Here is a 26118-nt window from a genome sequence, read left to right on the forward strand (position 1 = left end):
ATCAAGTTAACAAATATAGAAATAAAATTTAAATTCTGCAGAAGATGTCATAAAAGCATCCAAAATGGTTTGAAGTAGGGCTATATTATAAGCTTTAATCTCTAACTTGAATTCAAGATGTGAGAGTAACTAAGCCTCCAAAATGTTGAAATTCTGTGATAAGAAATAATAGCTGTTCATTTCAATCAACGGCAGACACACACAAATCTTATTTTAAAGGACAAGTGCCTTCCTCCCATACTCTAGTTTATCACATGATAAGATCTACCTGCTATAAGCAAGACCAAGACAGATTTCTCTTTAAATAATTCTAAAAAGCTTAATACTACACAATAACTTTGATTCTCCTAAATTCATAGTTTTGTCATTGAATTTACTCAGAGGTAAGAGTAACTGGATGGGCTATTCTCAAAAATATTTCAGCATATGCTGTAATTTCCCTCAGTTCTCCATGTATCTCTAGTTCCAGATAAATGTGTAGGTAGGGAGGTATCCCTAGGGTTACCTAGGGAGAAATAGCGCTGAAAGTGAAGGTTGTATGCATGTACATATGCATGTATATATAAATGCAGACAATACATTCAGTTGGGGAAACAGACCTGCAAATCCTTACAGAATATCAGTTTTATTTTGTTGAAATGTGTTTATCACATTGAAATACGCTTTAAAAAATAAATTAATGCTATACCTCATAATCTTCAGTTTCATTCAGTTCAGGAATGAGGTCAGACTCTATAAAACAAAAATACAAACCATATCACCGAACATTTTAAATTCACAGAATTATTAATTCTGCAAGGACTCAGTTGATTAATTAGTATATTTATTGTGACTCAGACTAAAATATTTTGTAGGGTTGTGTTTGAAGGAGTGGCGAACTAACTGGAGAGAGCATTAGCTTTAAGGATAGCAGTACTCATGTATACAGGAGACTTCCTGCTGCAACAGTTCTGACTGGAGCTAATTTGATACTCCATTACATGCTGGATCTGCACTACAGAACCACACCTAAGTTTATGAGAATACTATCTACAAGAAATCAAAGTTTAATGTAGAGCAAACAGTAAACAGAAAAAGTAAGTTTGGGAATCAACTATTTTCTTACTTTTACTCTGAAAGTTTCAAACATACTCTTGTAAAATGGTCTGTTCTCTAATTCCCATACAGAAAATTCCTCATTTGTGCACTCAGTGCTTAGAGTTAGGTGCTAGTGTAAGTCATGCCACCCTATTCAGCATGCAGTAAGCTGGCATCCACTTCTGTCAGGGCAGGCCACAGAGACCAACCTATTCTTAACAGCCAGTGCTTAATGTCTTCTTCAAACTCACTCTCTACTTGCTATAGTGAAAGGAACAGAACCTAACTGTATCACATTCCACAAAACTGGGGACAATAAGAAGGTATTGGATACTGTACTAAAAGTTTTAAGGTCTTCCTTGCTTTTTCTGAATAAATAGCAATTATAGCAAAAGCAAGAACTCATGTGAAATTCTTTCTCTCTAAAATTTAGAGATAGTCTATTGTCTTCTTTATCACTGTCTTTTTTGACCAACACAGTAATCTGGTTGTGATAGCAGTCAGCAAGAGAGGCTTCAAAGCAGGCTGTGAGAAACCTGCAGATCTCTGGTAGGAACTCGCATGGCCTCAAGTGGTGAAATCCTATACCTTTCCACAATGTTAAGTCATTTCACTGCTCTCTTGAGCCAAAGAAAAGCGCATTTCCTTTCTGGATCTTTCTAAGATATTTATCTGTGCTCGAATGTATTCTGAAGCTGATTTGCACTGTGAAAATGTCAGCCTCTTAGTCTGGGAAGTGATTCTAACAATAACATCCTGTGGAATTACATGTCTGCAGCTCCTCAGTGATTCCCAAATGTAGCTGTCTCCATACAATAGTATAAAAATGTAATTTCCACACTTCTCATTTCTGCAAAGTCAGGCGGGGTCTTAATTTGTATTCTGTAAGGTCTGTTCACATCTGTGTTTCCAAAAGTTTGAGACATGTATTATATGCAACATACAATTAGGTAAAATCTATCACACCAACATGCTCAGTTTTTTCTATAGATTCTAGCACATAAAAACATCTTGACTGAACCTGCAGAAAAAGTTCCATAAATTGTTCTTTTGTAACTAAGTTTTATAAATTACCAAGCACTTGGCAACTGGTAATGTCATAATCTTTTATTAATGAGATAGAGAAAAACAATCTTACCTCTGACTCCTGGAAGCCTAGGAGGCTCCGGGGCAAGGAGGGGAGAGGAGGGGAGGGGAGGGAAGGGGAGGGAAGGGGAGAGGAGGGGAGGGGAGGGAAGAAGGGGTGGAGGAGGAGATAATGATATTCCCTGGCTTCTCAATTATAGAAATCAAACATCATATGACATTAACTTAGACCCATACCATATATTATGCACTCAAAATCTTTTCTGTAAAGAAAAATAATACAGAAAAAATGCTATCTATTCATTCTCTGGTCACTAGTCTTCAGTTGAGCTTTAATCAGACTTCACAAGAAAAATGAAACTTGTTGATTGCACTGTATTACACAGTAAGCTACATGTCCCCTCATTCCAGGATCAGGAAACTCAAGTTTCTCACTCTTGCTCTTATTGAGAGGTATTTATACATTCGCACACACATACATTTACAGATAAATAAACAAAATTAGTCAGCCATTTTACCAAGACAGTTTAATTTGGGTTGGTTACATAAACATATTTGTCACAAGCCTCAGAGAGACACACTAATAGAAGTTCTGTTAACTCTCTTGCTGTGATTTTTATTTGACAGCATTTTGTACAAAACAGCCACCTACTGATCAGAAGAGCCACCCCCCAAAAAACACCCCATTGATGTAGGTTGATAAACAAGCTTGTTTATTTCTTCTGGAACCACATACTGCTTATTCTAGAGCTTACATTTTAAATAGTTAAATCATTAGTCAGAAAGTTTTGAAGTTATATTTTCACATAATAGTGCATTTTAATGACAGACAAAGAAAGGACAAAACAAAGACAAAAAAGGGAAATTCCCTACATTTAAATTCAAAGCAAATCTTTAAAAAATCCTTTAAAGCAATCTGATCTGCAGCTGTAAGAACAACAGGCATGTCATAAATTCATTTCAGTTCTATACTGTCTTATGTAATAAATGCCACTGGAAGAAAAAAACAAAGTAGAGCCTGTTTCTTTTGTTTGAATTAGTTTTCAGATGTCTACATTTATATCATATAAAATTAGAAAAATGCATCTCCCAAGTGAAACATTTGTGATACGTTTAGTGCTTTTTTAGGACAAAAATTACTCACAAAGACAAGTTACAACAAAATTGCATAGTTAGACCCTCACAAATCGTCACTGACATTATGATCTGCATTTGAGAGCCGTATCCCAGAATGACCTTTGGTAAAAACCAACCAGCCTCTCTATACAGGAAGATGAGAAAAGATATTTTTCTTATTTTCATGCCCTGTGTCAGTAAAAGCATGTAAGTATCACTGATATTAATGTTACAACAAACTACTGCAAAACTTCCAAAGCTATACAGATGTTATCTAGAAAGTCAAAGCATGCATTCAGATAACAAAAATCCTGTTTTAATACCAAATGAAAAACTGGTAAACGAAAGCTGGGCTTTCATCAACGTTGACTAATTAATCTACCAATACACTCCATTTTCAGTGGATGTTGGGTAGCTGTGTCAGGGAGAGCACTCATCAACTGTCACTAATTGGAAACTAATGGGAAAAAAATCACTTGTGTGTGCATGCTGCATGACAAGCTGAAATGCTGCCTCTCTGAACAGTTCAGGTAAAAATTTCAAATGCAGAAGTCTCAAATATGATCACCTGTTTAATGACATATGTGAGATCCCGAGGCTTCCACAAACCAGAATGATTTCAGAAATCAGCACCAGGGACAGAAGTTATAGCCTGGAGGTTTACACCTTGGTTAAGGACTTCACAGGGTGGGGACAAAGCATGGGAAACGCTTTCCCCTTCCACCATCTCAAACAAAAAAGGCTAAAACAATGGTCCTGACTTTATTGAACAGCAGATTTGTGTTGCACAGGGTACTGAAACTTCCCTCTTTAAGAGTGGCCACTCCAAGGGCTGAATTCTTCCCAGAAAAAGGACACTCATGTCCCATTTTAATTTTTAACATGAAGATTAATTGGTCTGGAGGTGACTGCAGTGAATTTCATCTTAATTAAACTGGCTTACTCAGAGTAAGTCTTGAATACAGAACTTTTAGTTTAGGTTTTACGTGAGTCAATTTTATTTCACGTCTTCGTGGTGAAGATAACTTTTCTTTCATAAATTCACAAGCAGGAGCTCCAAGAAATCTCCTTTTGCCTCAAGATCTATAAAGCAGATCACAAAACCAATTTGATGTTATAGTTGTAATCATCAAGTAGCTCTGAACAAATCTTTCTTGTTAGATATTTACATTTTCATCTCTGTAATTTAATATTTGCAATAATATGAAAATATTTGCAAAATTTGCAGTGGTTAATTCGGGTGTAAGTAATTAGTAAAAATAAGTATGTAAAGAAACAATATTAGAAATGAATGGAAGTTTTTTGCCTTTTTTTTTTTAATTTTGAAATTATATCCAGAGCTAAGACAGCACTTATAAAATGTATCTGTAGAGCAACATACGATCCCACCAATCGCACTAATTATATGGAAGGAGTCCTCCCTGAACTTTCTTCATCCAACCCTTTCAGATATTCCACTGTGAAACTGTCAAACTAGACACAAATAGACACAAAGCACTGTAACAACTTTCTGTCAGTGTCAGATAGGAAGCTTCACAAAGAAACAGCTTTTTCTGCAACACAGAGAAAATTCATTTATAATGTTAAACCTCACCTTTTTTTTTTTTTTTTTTTTTTTTTTTTTTGGTTAAATATTGAAATATCCTTGAAAGGATTCATGTGCCCTGAAATAATCTCCCTCTGTTTAGAAGCTCTTGACAAACTAAAGGATACACCTTAGGCAGACCCAAAAACACTACAGATTTTTAGAGTTGTCTGAAATTTGACAAAAGGTGTATATAGTTTGCATAGTTCTGATACACAAAATACTTCACTCTCCACAATGTTTTGTTTTTTGAAAAACAGAAGAAAAACTTGGGATCAGAATATACTTACAGAAGTGAATTTGCTTCATTGCTACATTAAGGAGACGTACTTAAACGCGTAATTGGAAGGAAACACAAAAATACTATTTCCACAGTTAGGTTAATGTGCTCACGCTGCAGAAGACAGGCACATCTGTACATTATTATTTCTACTTGTTATCCTTGTGTCATGTTTTGTCTTTTCTTTCATAAAAAAATGTAAATTAGTATAAAACTTAAAGTCAGGAGAATATCAGACTTGCACTCAGAACAGCTAAATATAACACCTATTGCGCCAACTTCTCTAATCATACAATACAAATCTCAGAGAAATTTCTGCAGAGAAAGGAGTTTTCCAGGATGTATTCCCAAAGGGAGGTGCTGACTCTCCCTTCTCCTGACATGGATGCAAACCCAGTGCTGCCTTTAGCAGAAGCACAGCACAGCTGCAGTGCTCACATCTGCTGCTGGGTGGCTAAAGGCCACCAGAAAGGCAGCAACCTTGTTTGGGTTTGGTCCTGGCAGCTTTGTCTGCAGGCTGGGTGTGCTGAGCTGGGCTGGGCTGTACTCCCATAGACTGAGTTCCATCCCCTGCCCGCTCCTGAGTCCACCTTTCCTTCCAATGGAAGTCATTGGTGGTATGCAACCAGATCTGATAGGAGGGATGCAGCAGTAGTGGTATTCAATGTTCTTGGGTTTGTTTGTTTTTTTCAAACAAACTATTTTATTCTTGCTCTTTTCCGATCTTCAGAAGCTGAGATAGCAGCACTGTGCTAGCTGCATTTGTTGGCTTTGCCCTTATTTAATAACAACACTACTGAGCAGTTCATTTCTCACTCCATGGATGTGGAGATGTGTGAATGAAAACTCATCTCAGAAAAAATTTCAAACACAAAGTAACCACATTTTTGGAAAGGAAATGGAGAGATATGGGGGCTAAGAGGGCGATAAAAGATAGATAGATAAACACAAAAGTGAAATGTCAGAACCTTATCGATGACTTGGAAAAACGAAAGATTAAAATGGAAATTCTCATAGGCATTAGCATAAGACTGCAAAAATATGTGTTTTAGCAGCACAGCAAATGTCTATTGAAAGACTGTATGTACTAGATGTGAATCTGCATCCCCCTCCTTCAGATAATAATATGTTATTTTACGCCTTTTACCACTGTCAACTCTCATTTGATGCAGGAGGAATCATCAAGAATCATCTTCCTTCTTCCTGTAAAGGAATGCTGTTCCCTTGACATGAGAAACTAACCTGTTTCCCAAGTACACCACAGTACTGCTAAGGACTCTGCCATAGCTGAACTGATTTAACCACACGTAAAGCTGAACATACACAATCCACAAATAAACCAACACAATCTGAGCCCTCAGATTTAAAAAAAACAAAATAAAAAAATAAGTGTTTTGCTGCATGATCAGAAAGATTTTGATTCGTTCCTATGATTAACTACAGGATTCCTAATACAATACACAGCTTTCACTACCTTTGATAAGAACAGGGTTTTATGTTAAAACTTCCACAGAGTGTAAGGAATTATTAAGGACAAGGTCAAGCTCCATGCTAGAGTGTCACATTATTTCGTATTTACCAGCAGGTGGAAGAGGTGAATCTGGCTGTGCAATCAGTGAGATTTGGTTATTAGGCCTTTTGATTTGTTTGCGAGGCAACATTAAGAAGCAAGGGAATTCCATCACCGCAAGTGCTTTGAAATCAAACTCCAAGTAAACATAAATAATCCAATCTCAAAATAAATTGATGCAGGTTTGTAAGTCATACATCAGGTTTAAATCTCTTGTTTCCTTAACACTTTGGCAATGCAGGTGATTAATTTGGAGAGTCAGGAGGATGCTTGAACTATAGGGAAATAACACCAAAAATGGCTTTATTTCCCTACATCATATTCCTGAAATATACACTGGTGAGATTTGAAATGAGGTAGGTGCTCTTCAAAATACTCTTAGTTAAAAACACTAACATGCAATCTTTTGTAGGGAATGTTTACAAGGAATGAAGAATTATATCATGATAAAATATCAGTAGCAAAGAACAAGCTGAAGGTTAACTGCAGGGATTTTGAAATTTCATTTTAGCATATTTTGACAGTTGCACATTTTACTGGTTTGCAAATAAACAGCTTCTCTAAATAAAGGTTTTCAGTTAAAACTGACTGCTCGGCTCAGAAAAACACTTACCTTGGTCCTCTAAAGGCATATCAACAATGACTCGGTCACTGTATTTTCCATGCAGACCATTAGAGCAGACAGCAACTATCTCAAGAACATAACTTGTATTGGGCAGCAGATTATTTAGTATAGCTCCCTAAAAGAAAAAACATGTTTAATCATTTACTTGCAATTACATATCAAATATTTGGAAATGCTAAGATTTTTTCGTAACACATTTTTCATATGAATCACGAAGGGCCTTCTGTCCTATGACTCTAACATACATTCTTAACATTTCACTATGAAAAAGTACTTTTCAGGCAACTTAAAAAAAACTGTGAAGCTTTAAATGGGGAATACCAAAGCACACACTTGTTTAATGATGAATACTAGTTTAGGTAATCATTTCAGGTAACATTACCACTGATAAGCTTATGAATATTTGAAGAGGCTAACGAGAACAGATCACATTAGTGAAATACCATGAAGCAGTAAATCAGTAACTTAATGCTTATAGCAGTATGATTGTACTGAATCTAATTAGCTGCTAGCGTAGGTAATTCTTTGCAGACCAGTGAGCAATGAAGTACAGATCACTATTAATTGACTAAGGGGTTTATGGCTAAGGAGTTCTGAGCTTGACATGGTCATATACTTTTGGGAACACTACAGGCAAATCAGAAAAGAACTCCAAGAAATTTCTCTGCCTGAGGCCAAAAGAGGCTTTTCTTTTTGTTTTTTGTTTTAATGTTTCTAATTGTCTCTGTAGCTTCAGAGCCAAAGAGAGAAGCACAGCTTTTGTGAGCTGTGGTCAAATAAGTAATTTTCTATTAAATTAGCTCCCAGCTACCTGAACCCTTAGAATAATTAATGGCTGCTTTGCCATTACTGCTTTGAATGAAACTTGAAGAGTTCACAGTTACCAAGTCCTGATACCCATCTGTCAGAAACTCATGCTTAGTCTGGTCTTCTCCATCCAACTGTTGATAAAAGACAGCAAACTTCTCAATCATGGTATCGTACACAACCCGAGGTCTTTCCCATGTAACCAGAAGACTGGTATAATTTTTTGGATCAGATTGGACATTTTCAGGTTCTGAGCTGCAAACTGAAATGACAATAAAGAACATGATATTTATTAAATGGCAAAAATTGCTCTAAAGATCTTCATTCACCTCCCATCAAAATTACTGGAAGTCTTTAATGGGCCTCATTTTCAGCTTTTCACTAAAATATCTGAGATGGCATGTACTATCAAAAGATGTAGAGTTCTAATTAATACTAGATAAGCAAAGGCAAGTTAATTTGAGACCTTCTTCCCCCTGTTTTTAATATCGTACACTGAGAGAGATTTGTGTCAAGTTCCTAGTAGATTTAGAAGAGCTGCAGTCTCCCAACAGCTACAGTGGATGGCAATGTACAACAGATTGTTTTTAAAGACTGAAGGTGCATGTATCACACTTGAATTTTGAATCTTTTAATAGAAGAGACAAAGGACAAATAATGAGGGATAAGAACGTATAAGATTAGCTGGTATTTATTTCATTTGGCTACATTGCACCAGTAAGAGGCACAAAAAGAGTCAGTGTAAACCGACAGGTCTAAGTCTATTCCACATCTCCTGCCCTTTCACACCACCTTCCAACCATAACCTCCTCTGCCTCCATTTAGCTTGAAAAACATAAACAGGTAGCACAGGCTTCCAAGAAGGAGGTTAAAGGAAGTGAGGAGGAGGAGGCACATTGAGCTTGGCAAAATGAGAATGCTCTCTAGACATTGCCAGCCTGTTCCTATCATCATGCCCTAAGCACTGCCCTGAATATCCCAGCTTGTTACATTCCAAGACTACTCACAGACACCTTCTTGGTAAGCCTGGACCTCACACTCCAGACAAATTCTTTCTTTCCAGGCAGCTATTTATGCATGTCTTCCAGTTTTCCCCCAACACCACATTTTTCATCTTATTCAAATAAGCTGAATCTTCTGATACATCTCTAGATATACAAATGTACTGATTACCAGTGTGCCAGAAATGTGCTGAGACTCTGTCATTTGTTATTTAAATCACCCAGGTACCTGTGTGTAGCTTGAAAGTAATATACAAGGTCAAGGTAGATTAACCTCTGTGAATAAATTGCATCAGTAGAAAATGTAAATTATTTATCTGAAAGTCACTGAAAAATGACTGACAGATTGTGATACAGGAAAAAATAAGCCAAAATAATACAGCTGAATCATTCATGGATGCTCTGAGTTTAGGCTGAGATAATTTTCCTTCCTTGCTCTCATCATCTCCATTGGTGTCAGACACGGAACTGATGAATGTCAAAAGTCTTCCCTAATTTTTGGTTCCCAACTGCAGATCACAGTAGCCAGACATGAGCCGGTACACTGGAATAAGGACCAGGGGTCCCTAACATTTACTCTTATAGATCCCTTCTCTTATATGTTTGAAACTGCAGGTGCTAAGTACTGTGGTTGAAATACTGAGGCTGGATTTCTGCCTCTTTCCTAGTTTTTGAGCATTTCCTTTATTTGGGCACGCTGATACTGAATTTCCTTTTCTATTTGCTTTTATATGTACTGAAAAGGAATATTATTCAATCTATTGTTTTATTTATTACCTGATCTCTATTTTATATTTTGTCTATTAGGTAAGTAAAAATTACTAATGAGAATATATGAAAAGTATCATTTAATTAATTTTTACAGGAGAAAATGCCTCTACGGGTATTGCAAAGTTTTAACTGGACTTTTGCACAAGCAATTAAGTGGTCATTCCCTATTTGTAATAACGCAAGAAACATTTCTTGAATCTAAGAACATGCTTAAATTGAACTGCGAGTCTCTAGCAAAAAGCAAGTTAAGTTATCCAGCTAATTAAGAAATCAATTGTAGATTCTCTGGAATTCCCATAAGCAAAAGTCATGATACTACGATGTTTTTTGGCCGACAACATCGCAGTTTGAATAGATATTATTTTAACTATGCAATTTACCACTCGAACACTAGAGGGCATTCCATACTCAGTATTTTTAAACAGGAATTTCTTCCAGACTATACGCAGGAGGGAAGTTCTGCGAACTCGTTTAAGTCACTGAATGGAAGATACGCGATTTTTGCGTGTGTGTTAATAAGACAAAGTGTTGATCTGTGTAATTCAGTTTGAATAGTACTGATTGCCAGGCTCCGAATGTACTGCAGTACTTTTTTGGCATTTCATTGTATTCATTACACTGAAAGCTCCTAGCTGAAATAAGCAAAGAGCAAACTAAAACTGAAAATTAAATAAAAAATAAATAAATAAAAAATCAGGTTGCATACATGTCATTCCATTACTAAATCTTGTCCTCCCAGTTCATATCCACCAGAGGGCACAAGGAAATCATTACACCAGCAAAAACGATTCCCTTCTCAATTCTGAGCATTATGTAGACCATAACTTCTTGGTTTGTTAGTTAGTTTGTTTATAAATCAAACCACTATTTTATTTTGCAAGGTATTCAAAATAACTCTCCAAGTACTTTTTTGTAGTATACCTGCCAAGCTTCTCCATGGTCCAAACACACATTGCAAACTTTTCTCTATTGTCTTTTTACCTCCCTTCCTCTTTTTCTCGCCAGAGTGAATCTGGTTCTGAAATCTTGACTGTGCTCAAACTAGTTATTACAGAGCACTTAAAGCTGGAGGGCTGGTGTTTCCAATATAATTTATTTCACTTTGACTCTGTTTCCTTTTACATAGGAGAGTATTCAGATGCAGATTTTGAATATCATACAGTAATGCACCTATCTTTGCCTGTTCTGTTGAATAAAACACAGTCCATGCAACTTGGAAGTTTTTCGTGTCAACTGAACTGCACCATGGAGGAAGATAAGACACATCAGCATCATCATCAGAAAGTCTGTGCTGTGTATGAGTTGATCAAATTTGACTTATTCAAATATAAATAGAAAAACATCCTGGGTTTTATCTTTCTCCAACTTTCATCCAGAGTACCAGAGTATTACTGAGACATAACTGGATGCCCCTTCTTTTTTTTTTTTTTATTTTTTATCCCATATCTGGTGATTACATTTGCTTTAAGTTTTCAGTTGTGGAATCACTGCACTTTGATAAAACATAAATGACCTTTTAGATTCCATGCTACATTCCATTTTCTCACTGAGAATGTTCAGACTGGGACTTTGAAAACCTCTGAAAACATTGCTGAAAACAGTTTTATGAGTAGATTAGAGAGATGCTTTTAGCCCATCCAACGAAATGTAGCTTTATTTGAGAAATAAATTAAGTAATAACAAAAATAAATGACACACATAATTCCACTGCATTCTACCATGCATTCAACAGGAGAAAACTGGGATGCTACCATTCTGTAATCTCAAAATCATTTTTAATGTAGTAACTTGAAACTGACTTGTTTCAACAGGTTACCTGTCAAAATCCAGTCTCGACACTTCCTGTGAGTTGTCCAAATGTATTTCAAAGATTCATCATTGTTGTTGTTGACTAAAGAATAAGGACTTGAATAAAGAATTCATAACCCTATTTCCTCCTGGAAGTGTTCATGCCGTAGTCTTCACATCTCATCACTTAAACTTAGTAGTTCTTAAGGATTTTATTTTAACTTCTCTCAAAAGGCAGGGGAAAAAAGCAATGATCCTCTAATGTTTGACATTAAAAGAATTCTACAATTGCCTTTTTGTCTGGATGTATGAATGTATGTATACATGATGTTGCATTTACATTGTGTATATTAACTTTAACAGCAATTTGACATATATACACAGGGAGACCTGAAATTTTAGAGATTTATTTGGTCCTCCCATGTCTACAGTCAAATTCGTACTGAATTACTGAAGCGCTAAGTACGAAATTTTAACTACACACAAGAATTCGGGATGCGTTGTAAAGCATCATTATATGAAGTTGAATGGCCTTCCAATTCTAAGTGGTTTAACTTGATGAAAAAAGGATCCTTATATCTTTAGGTTGGACATCCTCTCCTTATCTGACTGGATATTATGTTCACAGACAATATATCAATTCCCAGTATCTACTTTCGATGTAGTGCAAAGAGAAATGGTGATTTATTTTATTTTTTCTGGGCTCAGAAGTGTGAAAATCATATACTTCCATATGCTGTCCTGGTCACGTAACTTTCACAGGCTTCCCCAAGGTTTTAGGTAAAAGAGAGGTCAGAATCTGACTTTTGGGATTCTCTCCATCTATCACTTTCTCAGTAAGTCTACATGAAATGAATTTGGTGATGTCACATTCTATTGAAGAGGCATGCATGTTATACAACTCAGAACCAAATGGGTTTGTAAAACAAAATCTTCTTGCAGTCCCTGAAAAGGCAACCTTGTTTAGGTCTGAATCTCATTAAAAGGGCAGTGCAAGAAAGCTTGAATTGACGTGATCTTCACTGAACGTTTGGTCGAGACAAGCATTTAATTTTCCACTCCATTTAATCTGACATGTTTTATGATTGCCAGTTTTTTTCTTTGAAGTGATAGATTTATGAATAATAATACACTGTGCTACTTTCCACACAATTTAGAATGAGTGTTTTCATACTAGGATGACTCTCTTACTGAAAATTGTCTTTCAACCCATTAAAAGAGGAGTGACTATTCAGAAAATACCTGCTTCATGAATTTCTTCTTGTCCAGTGTAAGAGGAAAACACTTGCCCAGAGAACTTATATTGTTGCTCTCGAAAGTTGTTTTGCAGATAGTCCATCAGCATCACGTAGCCAGACTGCTGCATCGTAAGAACTTCACAGAATACTGCTAACTAGAAGAGGTGATAGAAAAAGAAGTCAGACGTCATAACAAATCAATATGTTTCTGCTAAGAGGAAGAAAAAACCTTTCAAAAAATGGCATTGGGAAATTCTCCCTGTTGAGTTTTCTCAGCTGGCACTCAAATTTTCCTAGTCTGTATCTATTGGTTTACTCCACCTGCACTTCTCAACCATTCTGCTGGCGGAGCTATGCTCTGCCCGCTGCTCAGCAGGGGAATGCCAAAGAGCATTTTTTTTCTGCTCTGGACAAGACGTCCATACACGCTGGAGAGATTACATTTGATGACTGTATGAAAAACTTAAAACTAGAGAAAAAATATACACCAGACTGTTGGGCTGGTAAAGAATGGCATGAGCTTTTACCATACACGTCATAACTGATTTTTTCTATTATGATATATAATTGTTTTACTTTAATAGATTAAATTAATTACCTGGTCCTCAGAAATACTAATAGTATCTTTGAACACGATCCATTCAACTGTTTCCGAGCAGGGAGGAGCTGATAAAGACCCATTGTATGTGTAATATTTGTCTGTTGCATTCGGTAAAAGATTCAGCAAAACAAATGGCTCTAAGGCAGCCTGTTTTCCTGAAAAAGAAACCAAACATTTTTTAGAGTAAAATAGTAATGAATAATAGAAACCACACTATCCCAAGGAGTTACTATTATGGAACCTCACCAATTTTGAGGCTATTTGGAACTTGATTTTCAGAGAGGGTAGCATAAGAAGAAATCACTGCATCTTTTCTATTTAGATTGAATGTTGTTCAATAAAAATTTGGCTAGTTTGGGGAATTAAAATGGGTTCCTCCAGTAACAAACATAGAAACCAGTGTAATTGTTCACAAAATCTTATTCAACTGAGTCTACCAGTAATTGTCTGAGATCCCAAATTTTTGTCTCACTCACAAACTTCAAAGAAAAAATGTTAAGTCTTTCTAGTTGATCTCACCACATGACTTCAAACTCTCCCTGAATTTGGTCAAGTTGTTGACTTTCTCACAGGAGAAAAATCTCTGCTGGTGGAACAGTCACAGTGACAAAGCTGAGAGCTGCATTACTCCAGTCTGCAAAAGCAGAAATTCCTTAGATATGGGAGTTTTAAAATAGTGACAATAACAGCTTTATAGAGCAGGGGAGGATGCAAAGACCTTCTCCAGAAGAGTGTGACCTTTCTGTTTATTGTCCTTTGAAAATAATATCACTTCTTTCAGGTCAGCAGTTTACCTGGTACCTTGTCTGCTGGGAGCAAGCATGATGAATTGCTCAGAGTCCATCCACAGAAAGATAAATCTGTGCTGATATGGCAGTAGGATCCAGCACCAGAAATTAGCAGAAATGGTACCAATTTTCTCTTGCCATAATTTTTCAGTTCATGACAGTTGTCAATGATCTGATGTATGGATTGATGTATCCAAAATAATACTTGTTTTTCACTTCGTGGAGTACAGCAGATCCTCATATACTTTATTTCAGTTCAAAGTAATTGATTTTAAACGGTGTCCTTTTGAAATTATCCACTCATGGATATTTAATAAATGTTTAATAAATATTCATAATTGTGCATTAATTTGTGGTCTATTACTTTTAGAGTCCTAGGTGGATTTCTGGCCTGTCCTTGTCTTCACAGTAAATTACATTAGCAGTTTATTACAGCTCATTGATCTTTTGTTTCTGCACTGTGACTGTTCCACAGAGTTAATGTTTAAAAACTAGCTCTTCCCCTCTCTTATCCGCATATGATGAAAGGGAAACTTTTAGCAGTGCCAAGCAAAGCGCACCCTTCCATTCCTCCATTAACACCCTTGACACCTTAAGACAGTAGGTACCATTGTTATCTGATAATGTGTTTTGTTGATATAATTTCCCTTCAGTAAGAATGAATGGTCAGCCCATGCTAGGTAGAGGCCTGGGGACATGAAGCTTCTCATTTATAGCATGAATGCTGCTTTGGGTTCAGCAAGTTTGGATTTTGAAATGCCTTTGAATATAATAAGCAGCCTGGATTTTAAAATCAAACTCCTACTAAGAATTAAGAAAAAGAGAGAGTTTGTCTGGAAGGAATAAGACACCTCTGCACAGCTTGGGAATTCAGCAGCTGGGATTTAAATACATACAGTACAGACATGACTGATAAGGATGGATCATATACATGGCAGGCAAGGACAGACCGTGTGCTATGTGCTTTTCTTCGAGATGAACAACTTGATTTACTTGTAACCTGAATTTTGAGAGCTCATTTGCATTTTATCCAAGAAAACTGTCTTCTGCTCACAGTTGAAATCCTGTGCAGTGGCTGTATCTTGAATCTTGCTGTTGATAATTTACAGCTCCTATGCAAGGCTGTAGCACAACACCTGTCTTGACGTATTACTTTCCTTTGTTTCACAGAAGACGGCATATAAAGATAGTGAATTCTGACAGACTTATATGTCTCCCTCCTTTGTCTTTGCAATCTACAAAAGCTGCTCACTCATATTGAACAGTATTTACTCTCAGAAGAAAAACAACCCCATAATAGCATTTAATACTTTCAACTCATTGGTACCAATGCACTTTACAAAACTGGAGTATCATGACATGCAGGAAAACTGAGGCAATGCTGTCTATTTTATCAGGGTCATGGCCATCCATGGACCAAGAAAATACCCCTGTGCAGAACATCAGTCATTTGTGTTTATTCTTCTGTAAAGCCACTACGAAACAGAGTTAGAAAGAGAGGTCCATGTGCTTGGGATAAAGCCATGAAGAATTCTGAAATAGTGTCAGCAGGTGGTACAAATAATGCCAGTACAAATCTAATATAATTGAATTATTTCAAATTCACATAGCAGCTACTGAAAAAAACATTGCTCTCCTCTGGGTCTACAGAATACTAATATTCAGGTTCAATGTTTGTAAAGCACATCTTGGAAGAGTTCAGTGGTGTTATTTGGCTTCCAGCCACATACGATACTCCAGAAATCTATGCCTAAGAATATTCATGGGATAAATCAGACATTTCACTTGACTTAGCATTTTAAAAGTCACAAGTTCTTTGTGATAATTATATTTATTCACCTACATTTACTAGTGTTGCTACAAATATTCAGTCTTGGAGTAAATTAAGTCTTATTTCTAACAAAATATATGCATCTACACTCTTGAGAACTGTGATCCCCATTGCCTTTAAGCTTTCATAATTATGCTGAAACTGAATATAGTCTAACCATTAATCAATAAAACATGGTGGCAGACTTACCAAAACGACTAACACTATCTACTCCATTAATGATTGGAATATAATCCGGATTATCTTCTACTCCAATCTGTTAAAAAGAAATTGCACAGACTTCATGAAAAAAAATAAAAATAGAAGGTTGCAGTTTACCACCAAAATTATACATGGCCTGAAGCAGTGCACATATATTTGCAAATCTGCTTTATTTTTTGTGTGTGAAAATAAATTAGAAGAATACATGCACATTTTTAACACAGTGATCACACACTGAAACCCTTTAAATTCAGTTTGAACATCTGCTGTTTCAAAGCTTGATAATGACACATAGATTTTTTTTTACCTTAAACAAAATTGATAAAGCTCTTAACTTCCCATTTCCTTTAACAGCCTCTTCAAAGTCTGTAAACAGATCTCCATCATAGCAGTAGATTTGCATCTGAAAAAAAAATATATCAACATATATTACATATATAAAAACAATAAATGCAATAATTTTTATTCCTAGTTTTAGTAAAAATGTTCAGCTGACCAACTTAGCACAAATACATGGATTTTTTATATATATCACATGAATTATATGAATGTACAGAGCAGAATTAATCAACTATTACCTATCTAAATAGTTCTGTACTGGAAAATCATTAAGGTCAGGGACAAGAAGGGGACAGACTTCTGCTGAAATTGACTTTTCATGTGATGTTGGGGGAGGTAAATCTTTCTTGGATATCTTGGTGGGATAGGTAGAGTATGAGTGAGAACTTTAAATAGTTGTGTGGTAAAAAATAAAGTGACACCTCCCAGGGAAAGGTCTTATCATCTCACAGCTCTCCATAGAAAACAAGATATTGGTGTTAATGCTTTGCTCTAACACTGAAATCCAAGGTGTCTGAAGTGTGGAGCAGCTCCTGGCTCTCAGTGAAGCCTGGGTTTGAAAAACCAGTTTCCATCTTAAATATGCCACCAATGGGGCACAAGGTGGGCCAAGCTTTGTAGGGTTTAAGCTTTGTCAGATTAGCAGGACCAACTCCCAATGCCATCTCAGAAGACACAGGAAAATGCAGGTTAGACATCTTCAGTGGACTAATGCCTGACACTTCTGCTTCCAAGTACATCATTCAGATGTTAATAATTTGAATCGGAGTGATGATTAAATTCACAAGTAAGCTTTAATTATGTGACAAACAAAGGTGTTTAGTAAACAATGTTACTTTTTGCACAATGACAAATTCTCAAAATCTACTCCGTACTCTACCTCAAGAGGAAATTTTTGTCCTTCCAAGCTATGTTCTGATCCGTCCGATGACGCATTGCATTTTCCCCAGTGAAAAGTGATCTTGCTTGCTTTGAATACAGTATCTAAGCCACCTCCACTTACATAGTAATCATTTGTCAAGTTAATCTCCACTAAACAAAGAGGAAGAGAAGAAAACAAACACAAAACACTGTCAATATAAAAGCTAGCCAAGGCATCTATGACTCTCATATTTCAGAACAGGTGCAAAAATGCAAATATGATAACCTTATTTCAGACATAATTTGTCAGTAAGTTGGCCATTTAAAATAAAAAATGTGTTAATTCCTTATTAACTTGGAGAAATATGCTTCATTTCTTGCTGTAATTTGTGAGTATGCTATCTTTCATCACTGAAAACTAGCCCCAAAAATATGCTGAAAAGCCCAGAATCATTGTTTTAGCCATCAACTTGACCTTCCAAGAAAATAAACTCCTAAAATATGTAGCTTGCTGAAAGCATCTGTGTTTTTAACAAAAATTAAACAAAACCAACCCAAACTTACTGTCACAATACTAGATGCCAATTCTAAAGGAAGAAGGGGAAAGAAAGATTTAGCCAGTTACTGGGAGAGCTGTTCTGTCTGTGAGCCCCGTTGGCTGTAGGGCAATCTCCCTTGGGAATAAATGATGATGGTTTCTAAGCTGGACAAAATTGTATGCAAACTGCAGATGGGACTGAACATTTGTATGCTGGAGGGAGTTAGCAGGATGGAAAAGACCAAAGCCCTACATTTGGCTTTTCCACACATAATAACTGTGAATTGTTTGATCTCTTGTTAAAACAGCATTAATGAAGTTCAGTTCCGTTACATTCCTCTCCTCGAGACCTTGAAGACAATTTCAACTGAAGAGCTTTGCAGTTCTTTTTATAGTATCTGAATTGTATTGTAGGAGGAAGATCTCACACCAGTTTTATGCACTTTAAAGAATGTTTGCTTGGGATCTCTTTAAAAGAAAAACATATTTTTATCTCAGTTAGCAGAACAAAAGGGAAAGAAGGGTTTGTTGAGTAGTATGTATGAAGTATATGATGTTGCCAAGAACAGAAACTAGGATCAATAGGACCACTAAAAACAACCAAACTGATCTCCCAAGGAACAAAAGAACAACCCAGACCGTCAGCATCAGGAACTGCAGGGCCTGTAGTGGATGCAGATGTGCCCATCTGAATGCACTTTTCAAGCAAGTGGCCAGGTTATGAAAGGAAGTTACCAGTCCACATAGGATCCAGGAATCTGGGTGAGAGACTGATAAATGGCATTGTGCGTGCTATTTATACTCTAAGGGCGGTAAAGCAATGGCACAGCTGTCCAGAGAACCTGTGGTGCCTCATCCCTGGAGGTGCCCAAGGCCAGGTTGGATGGGGCCCTGGGCAGCTTGAGCTGGTGGTAATCCTGCTCATGGCAGGGGGTTGGAGCTTTAATGGCCTTTAAGGTCCATTCCAACTCAAGTAATTCTGTGCTTCTATGAAATTAAAAGAAAATAAAAAGAAAATTAAAATAAATTAAAATAAAGTGACTGATCCAGGAATTTTCTTCTTCAGGGGAACTGCTGTGAGACAGAGATAGTAGAAGATGCCTTCATTCATGTCAGTATCTGAAACAAGATATAGTGCTTCCATGAAGCTGCTTTTAGATGCTGTTATCCTAGATTTATAGAGGAAATAGGTTGAAAAATACTTGTCTGACAATATATATGCCACCATAAGCTTCTTTTACAGCTGGAAGAAATAAGCCCTTGTAGCCATAGAATAATAGAATTCCTCAGATTGGAAAAGACCTTCAAAATCATCAAGTCAAACTGCAACCTAACCATACTACCCTGATTCTAACAACCTTCTGCTAAGTCATGTCCCTGAGTTATGAATCATCTCTTCCTAAAATACATTTTTAAGATAGTAAAGACAGATCAAAAGAACCTGTTTTTTTTTTCTCTCTCTCTCTTTTTATTATTTGAAGAAGAGAATTTAAGTGAGTAGTTTATCTACAAGTTTCTACATTACAGGTGTTGATGTGTTGATGAATCCCACCACCATTAGATTTTAGAAACTACAACTGGTCCTCAAAGTGCTTCCAGATGAGTAGGTAATTTATTTGCACTTAGAAAACACAATTTCTGTATATTAATTGAAAATTCCAGATATTTATTAATACCTATCATTATTTTGTAGAAAAAAGTAACTACTTTTACTACAGTAATTACTGTCCAGCTTAATGAAGTGCTCCTGATAGTAATGCTGTGATTTCCTTGCCTTTATCTGGAACATTACTTTCATTTGTGCTTTAGTAACTTTTCTATTATGCTTGGTAACAGTCGTCACTTTTGTGTTTGTTTGTTTTTCTATTATTGTTATTAAATGGATAAATACAGAACACAAAAGCTATGGAAAAGGGAAATTAAAAGGATTTAATTAAAAATTGATGGCTTGTTGTCCTCTATCACTTTTAAATACTGCAAACTCCAAACACAAAACATTGCTTTACCTGTTTTGCCATTGTTGCGAATGAAAGTATCTTCTCCAGTTTCCTTTTCCCATCCATGGAATTTGAGTTTCTTTAGATTCACATTCACTTGGGTAAGGTCTTCATCTATATTAATAGGAGATTGTTTGGCACCATTGCAAGCTGAATATTTTTTTCCCCATTCTGTTTGGTTCAGAGTTCCTAGAAATCAAAACATTGCAGTAAATGCATTTAAACCTAATCTGATATCCATATATTTCTCAATGTGAGTAATTCAAAACACAGTCTGCAATCTGTGGTCAGAATACCTTCTCTTCTTAGGTCTCATCTGCTGCAATACTCTGCACAAGTACTGTTGCACTCTACCTTCAAGAATTAGGTCACTTTTTGATGATTTTAGATACCATATAGAAATGATTACGAATCTCCAGGGAAAGCAGAAAACAACAAAAATGCCTCAAGCATAACATACAGAAATAATAAATGAAACGAGCAAGAAATGAGCTTTTAGATGAAAGAAACTGTCATTCAAAAAGAATCTGAAGTTACTGCAAAACCCTGCTTTCTAAACAACTCTTTCATCACCCAAATGTAACCAACATTCCTTCTGCCTGACGGACTCACTCAGCGCAGAAGATTTTTAATAAATAGAAGTATGAACTTTAAAGTAATCCTTACACAGAGAGAAAACAAAAAGTTATTTCACTCAGCAAAAGGAAAAAGTTTGTGATGCACTGCCCAGAGAGCCTGGCTGTAGGGCCTGGCTTTGTCCATGAAGGCCAGCCACCTCCTGTAGCTGTCAGGATGCCCTATGCCACAGCAGGGCAATTTCTGCAGGGCACTGGGCTGCACAGACACAGGCACAACATACTTGAGCTCCGTAAGAAGCGAGTAAGTACTCTATAGACCAGTATGAGGAGTTAGCTGCTGCCCTGAGAATCTTTAAATTATATATTACAGTGATATAAATTAGATGGCATTTTGATGGCATATGCATTTGCATACATACAAGTATTTTCTACTGACAGAGGATTCTGATGGCATTTAAAGGGACTAATTAAAACTGAGTTTTGACTGTGGAGATACGAGAAAATATATCTGCTTCAGTTAGCTTTCCTTCCTAGTAGTTACAAGTGAATATCAGTGAATCCATTGCGCACATTTAAATTCTATCAGAGATGCTGAAATGAGCCATGGCTCATTTACAGACTGCTTTTATGCATCCATGTCTGTCAGTGGAAAATTGGCTGTATTGTACCCCAGGCAAGGACAGCCCTCATATAGTACTCAGAAAACAGTGAGGAGAGAGGAGACGCAGCCAGACCTGTAACCATGACAATAGGCAGTAATACAAGTTGCTCATCTGGATAGTCAACTACCTAGAAACATACCTGAACTAAATTATTCAGCCAGGATCAAGTCAGGCCAGTTACCACTATCACCTTGCCACATCAGAAGTACTGCAGGTCAGATGGCATATAGATCCATTTACTTCTTTCAGTCAGGAACAGAAGAAACTGCTAGGCACAATGGCTGGGCAAATAAAAAAGTTGTAGTCACAGAGGAATGAAAGTGAATTTCCTGCAGGTGGGGATTAGAATCCTGTTTAAGTGAGCAGCCTTCCCTTGGGAAGGGCACACTGGTGGGCTTCTGGCTCATCTCAGGTAATGCTTCTCCTGGTCATCAGCTGTAGTTTATAACCCGGACAAACGCTGCAATAACTTGATTTCTAATGTGATTTCTATATGAACAGAGTATTATTTCACTTCTTATCTTCAACACTTCCCTTGAAAAATTCTGAGTCCAAGTCAACCTAAACTTGGAGATGAACACTCTCAGAGAATTTTCTAACAAATATTGAAGCCTTTAAAACTAAAAAAGCCAATTTTATTTCAATATAAACTGAAATAATGAACTTTTAAAGCAGCAAAGTCAGAATCAGCTTTTCCTGTGTATCCTTGCAGGCAGGCATTTGTGTCCAGGTCTGCCTTCAGTCATCTCTGTGACCTTCCAAGCTGCCAGGTCAGGCCTGGCTGGCTGCCCACCACAGTCCCTCAGAATTAGTCTACACTCTCGTCTCTGTCTTCTTTGTTCCTTCCTTCCCAAGGCTTCCAGAGGCTGCCTCTGTTGCAGGGCAATGCATAGAGAGCGCCTTTCCTTCCACTGTCATAACTGCTCTCCTGGCTTACATGCAGTCTCTCCTTCAGGAAGTTATCATGACTCTCTACTCAGCATGCTTTTTCCTTATTCTGCTCCTTCCTCCAGTGACACCAGGACTGATGGAAAATCCACCCTCCTCCCACCACTGGCGTCCTATCTTCCATATTTCTTCTGATGAATGTAAATATTCTTGATTTGCATCTTCCCTTTATATTCCATACTATCTTCTATCAAGTTCAACTCAAACAAATACATCAAATTTACAGAAACCATCATTTTATTTCAAGTTTCCTAGTTTCATAATTTGAATTCCTGCTTTGCAACATATAACATAAATTCTTTGTCTTGATAGTTGTTATCTGAGCATCAGAGAATAATATAACAAATGCCTATCATGAAGCTAATTATAACATTAGTAATCTACAAACCAGAAGACAGTGCTGTGCCAACACTGTAACCCACCACTGCATCCTGAGCCAGGGCACTCAGAGTTAGGTTGGATGCCAGTTGTAGGCACTATGGTGATGTTGTGATTCAAGCTAGGAAGCTTCTTCATTCATTCTAGATGTGAAGCTTGTAAATATTGAGAGGAAGAAATGAGGGAAGCAGGAAGGCTTGACGAGGTGTAAAGCATTATTTCCTACTTCCCAGCTAGGCCTCAAACCTGAGATGTGAGCTTGCTGCAAAGATTCGATAATGCTCAAATTTTCCAGTGTGTGGAAACAATTAAGCCAAGTGACTGTGACACGGAGATTCTCCTTAAACTGTTTATCCCTTACTGAAATCTTAGGACATCTCTGAATTTTTAAAACTCGTCTATACATTTTAGAAAAGTGGTTTTCATGTAATTATAGGACACCACACACTCACCTGTGCACGTGGAAAGAAACTGATTTATGTATCTTATGTATGGAAAATTGAAATTAGTTTTTCTGCAGCTTTACATAAAATTAAATAAGTCTGTCCTTGTTGTATGACTGCTAGCTGAAATCATCCAAGGATAAATGAAAAGTATTTCCTGGTTGCAGAGGACAATAGTCTTCCAGCTAAGACAGTTGAACTGAATGCCCCAAATCAGTGCTCCTGCTGGTGAATCTGAATAGGTATTTGATGACTTTTAATCAATTTTTCTTCTTTTTGGTCCAGCGGGTATTATTTGTTTGTTTGTTTGTTTGTACAGGTGACCTCAGTACTGAGAAACACAGGCAATATGGGAACTATTTCATAGGAAAAAAACAAACTTTCTATCAAAGAATGAGATGTGTACATTTTGTCATTCATGTGCAAAACCATACTAACTCAGTAGGTACTGAGATGTTGTAGCACTGATCAAAATCTATGGAATTAAATGTAGAGGAAATCAATAACAGGCTCCATACTGGAGCAGGAACATGGGGAATTTCAGAAAAAATGGGATTTTGGTTGTGATGTTTCAAATTATGCTTGAATGGCAGAATACATGTCTATGTGTATTATCATGTTCTGCAGACCAATAGAAATGGATTTATAGAGTGAAACAGTTGGGGCTGAGGACCAGATGTCCACACCATACGTTTTTCAGAAGGCTTTTAATTCAGCCTATCTTTGGTCCCATGGTGAATACTGATAGGCAGATGAAGTGCATTTGGTGTATTGTTTCAGTGTTTCTCCCGTTTAATAGCAGTTGGGATGAATCCATGTCATGCACTCTGAGACAACTCTGCCTTGGGAAGCAACGCTTGGAAAGTGGGGAGCAGCCACAAGATTTCCTCCAGAAGTCCAGTCCCAATCTGATCTAAAATGCTGATGTAAATGCATCCAATGCAGGCAGCAGGTGGTGAAACTGCTGTGGTTTACATGACTTGCAGAGAGCCGAAGTAAAAGCATAAGAACCAAATGTTTTAAAACAAGAGCAGATTGTTTTACTGTAGGTGTTATCATAGAAACCATAAATCAAAGCAGTGCCAGCCATCTTGAAAATATAGTTGAAACTGAGCTTTGAAAATGATTTTCCCCAAACTGTTCTTTGCTCGGAAGGAAACCTGAGGAGAATAAAAATGTGCATGATGTAATGTGAAGAGTGCACAGAGGAAGCAATGTTTGTCAAAGCTGTCAGATCTGAAGAAGTAACTGACAATTCACTATGAATGAAAATGAGCCTGAATACAGTGGATGACAAGTTAATGGAAGACTGCCTATACCATAACCTCCACTATTCTTGCCCAAGGCAGAATGGCCAAAGAAAATTTGCCTACAAAATGTTAGACTCCGCACTGCTCCTCATCCTTCGCCTCATGAGCCAATCCCTACAATAAGCATGCACTTCTCATTTTGTGCTGCTCTTCTATCTCCTGCAGCCTTTGGAAGATCTGTCCCACAGAGTGTTACTGCACTTCTTTTGTGACAATACTTGAAAGAAATGCATCTGTCAAACAGTTCTCTACAAGTTAGCAGCCTATGAAAGCAGAAAGAGCAAGTTGTGAAACTGAGTAGGCTGTGATCCTCCCAGCAGCTTGCCAGGAGAGGGGTTTCTCAGCATGTTGATATGCTACTATGTGCCTGTCTGCTGGGCTGTAAGTCTTCATGATGAGTACTGCTATTTACTACGGGGTATCAGTGCTCCCTGTATGCAATATACAATTTATGCAGAATGGTCTTTTTAAATCAATGGAAAATATCTTCATAGAGAGAGAACTTAACATGTAAACCTCAAGCCAAATGAATGGGATTCTAAACATATGAAATAAATGTTTCTCTGCATTTCCATTTCATACTGAATAGATGCATAACTTCTGAAGTAATGGAATGTTACAAATAAGACTTTGGCTTTATGGGATTAATAATTATGTCAGAAAATTGTATTAGTGAGGAGATACATTTTAGTTGGAAAATTTTACTTGCCAGCACTTCTTTTTAGTAAATGTTGTTTTGACATCACAGCCTTTGCATTCTTAGCTCTTATTAGGATAATTTTTCTTATTAATGGACACAATCCTATCAGGGAAATTAAGCTCCTGTTTCAGTGGTAGGTACAGAAAAAGAGATACTTTAAACATATGCTAAGGTGAAGAAGCTGTACTTTGTAAGCATTAGCTTTGAAACTCAAAAAGCTTAACACCATTACAGATAGATAAGTACCGTTAGAAATATGGATATGACTTAAGACATCAGGTGTAGTTCAAAACTAAACTCTTACCAGTTGCAGGGTATAAGCACTGACTCTGGAACTGGCAATGCAGCCTGAGTAAAATAACAGGTAAAGCAGAAAAAATCATAGGTGTGATTAAAGTTTTTCACTGCTTTTAATTCATTTATTTTTGCAAGATTTAAACTGTTGTGAACCCTTGTGGTTATGTTACAGATGAAAGGCAGCAGAAAAGAGAGAGAGAGAGATTTACTGCTGCTTAATTTCTTCCTCTCTATTTTTCATCTTTTGCTTTTGGATGATATCATTAATTCCATTAATTTTTAAGATATATATTGGACATTTATGGAAAGTGAAGAATACTGTTCTGTGTATACAGAATAGATCTGTTTTATCAAAGATGTCACTGGCATACCAGTCTGAAGTGTTAAGTGATTCCAAAGTGCTTTTGTTGTTTGTTTTTTATGTTTCTATTTCAATTTGATAAAGCAATTTTTTTTAATGTAAGATATGAGAAATATGAAAAAAGGCCATTAAATATGTGGGTTAGGACAAAGTTTAAATTTAGTTGTCTAATCAGATACTGCTCTGAATACTAAAGGTAGATATATTACTTCTCCTTCTTTGTTACTTCTTTACTGTTTAATTAGAGCATCTGCTCTGGATCATTAGAGGAGATGGGGATCTGTGGATGATTAATACACTCAGCTTTACACCAAAAGTTGCACAATGCAGCTTCTAGTCCT

General features: G+C 36.8%; 1 protein-coding gene across 14 annotated transcripts in view; it reads right to left on the reverse strand.

The window, feature by feature from the left end:
* The window catches only part of PTPRZ1 (protein tyrosine phosphatase receptor type Z1), a 124353-nt gene that overhangs the window by 37732 nt on the left and 60503 nt on the right, over positions 1–26118 (reverse strand). For 13 of the 14 annotated variants that reach the window (XR_014937960.1, XM_015852899.3, XM_085525425.1 and 10 more), the window contains exons 3-11: positions 20110–20289; positions 17585–17736; positions 16673–16768; positions 16354–16420; positions 13543–13700; positions 12949–13099; positions 8224–8408; positions 7328–7454; positions 689–732 (exon numbers count right to left, since the gene is read on the reverse strand). Coding sequence is in view for 13 of the 14 variants with exons in the window: in XM_015852899.3 (XP_015708385.3) it covers positions 689–732; positions 7328–7454; positions 8224–8408; positions 12949–13099; positions 13543–13700; positions 16354–16420; positions 16673–16768; positions 17585–17736; positions 20110–20289 (1160 nt within the window). In the remaining variant the exon portion in view is untranslated. The remainder of the gene's footprint in view (positions 1–688; positions 733–7327; positions 7455–8223; positions 8409–12948; positions 13100–13542; positions 13701–16353; positions 16421–16672; positions 16769–17584; positions 17737–20109; positions 20290–26118) is intronic. The other variant, XM_085525616.1, reaches the window with a different exon arrangement.

The sequence above is a fragment of the Coturnix japonica genome, chromosome 1 (genome assembly GCF_054131305.1).
Source record: "Coturnix japonica strain WE chromosome 1, WE-NBRP24, whole genome shotgun sequence".
NCBI lineage: Eukaryota > Metazoa > Chordata > Aves > Galliformes > Phasianidae > Coturnix > Coturnix japonica.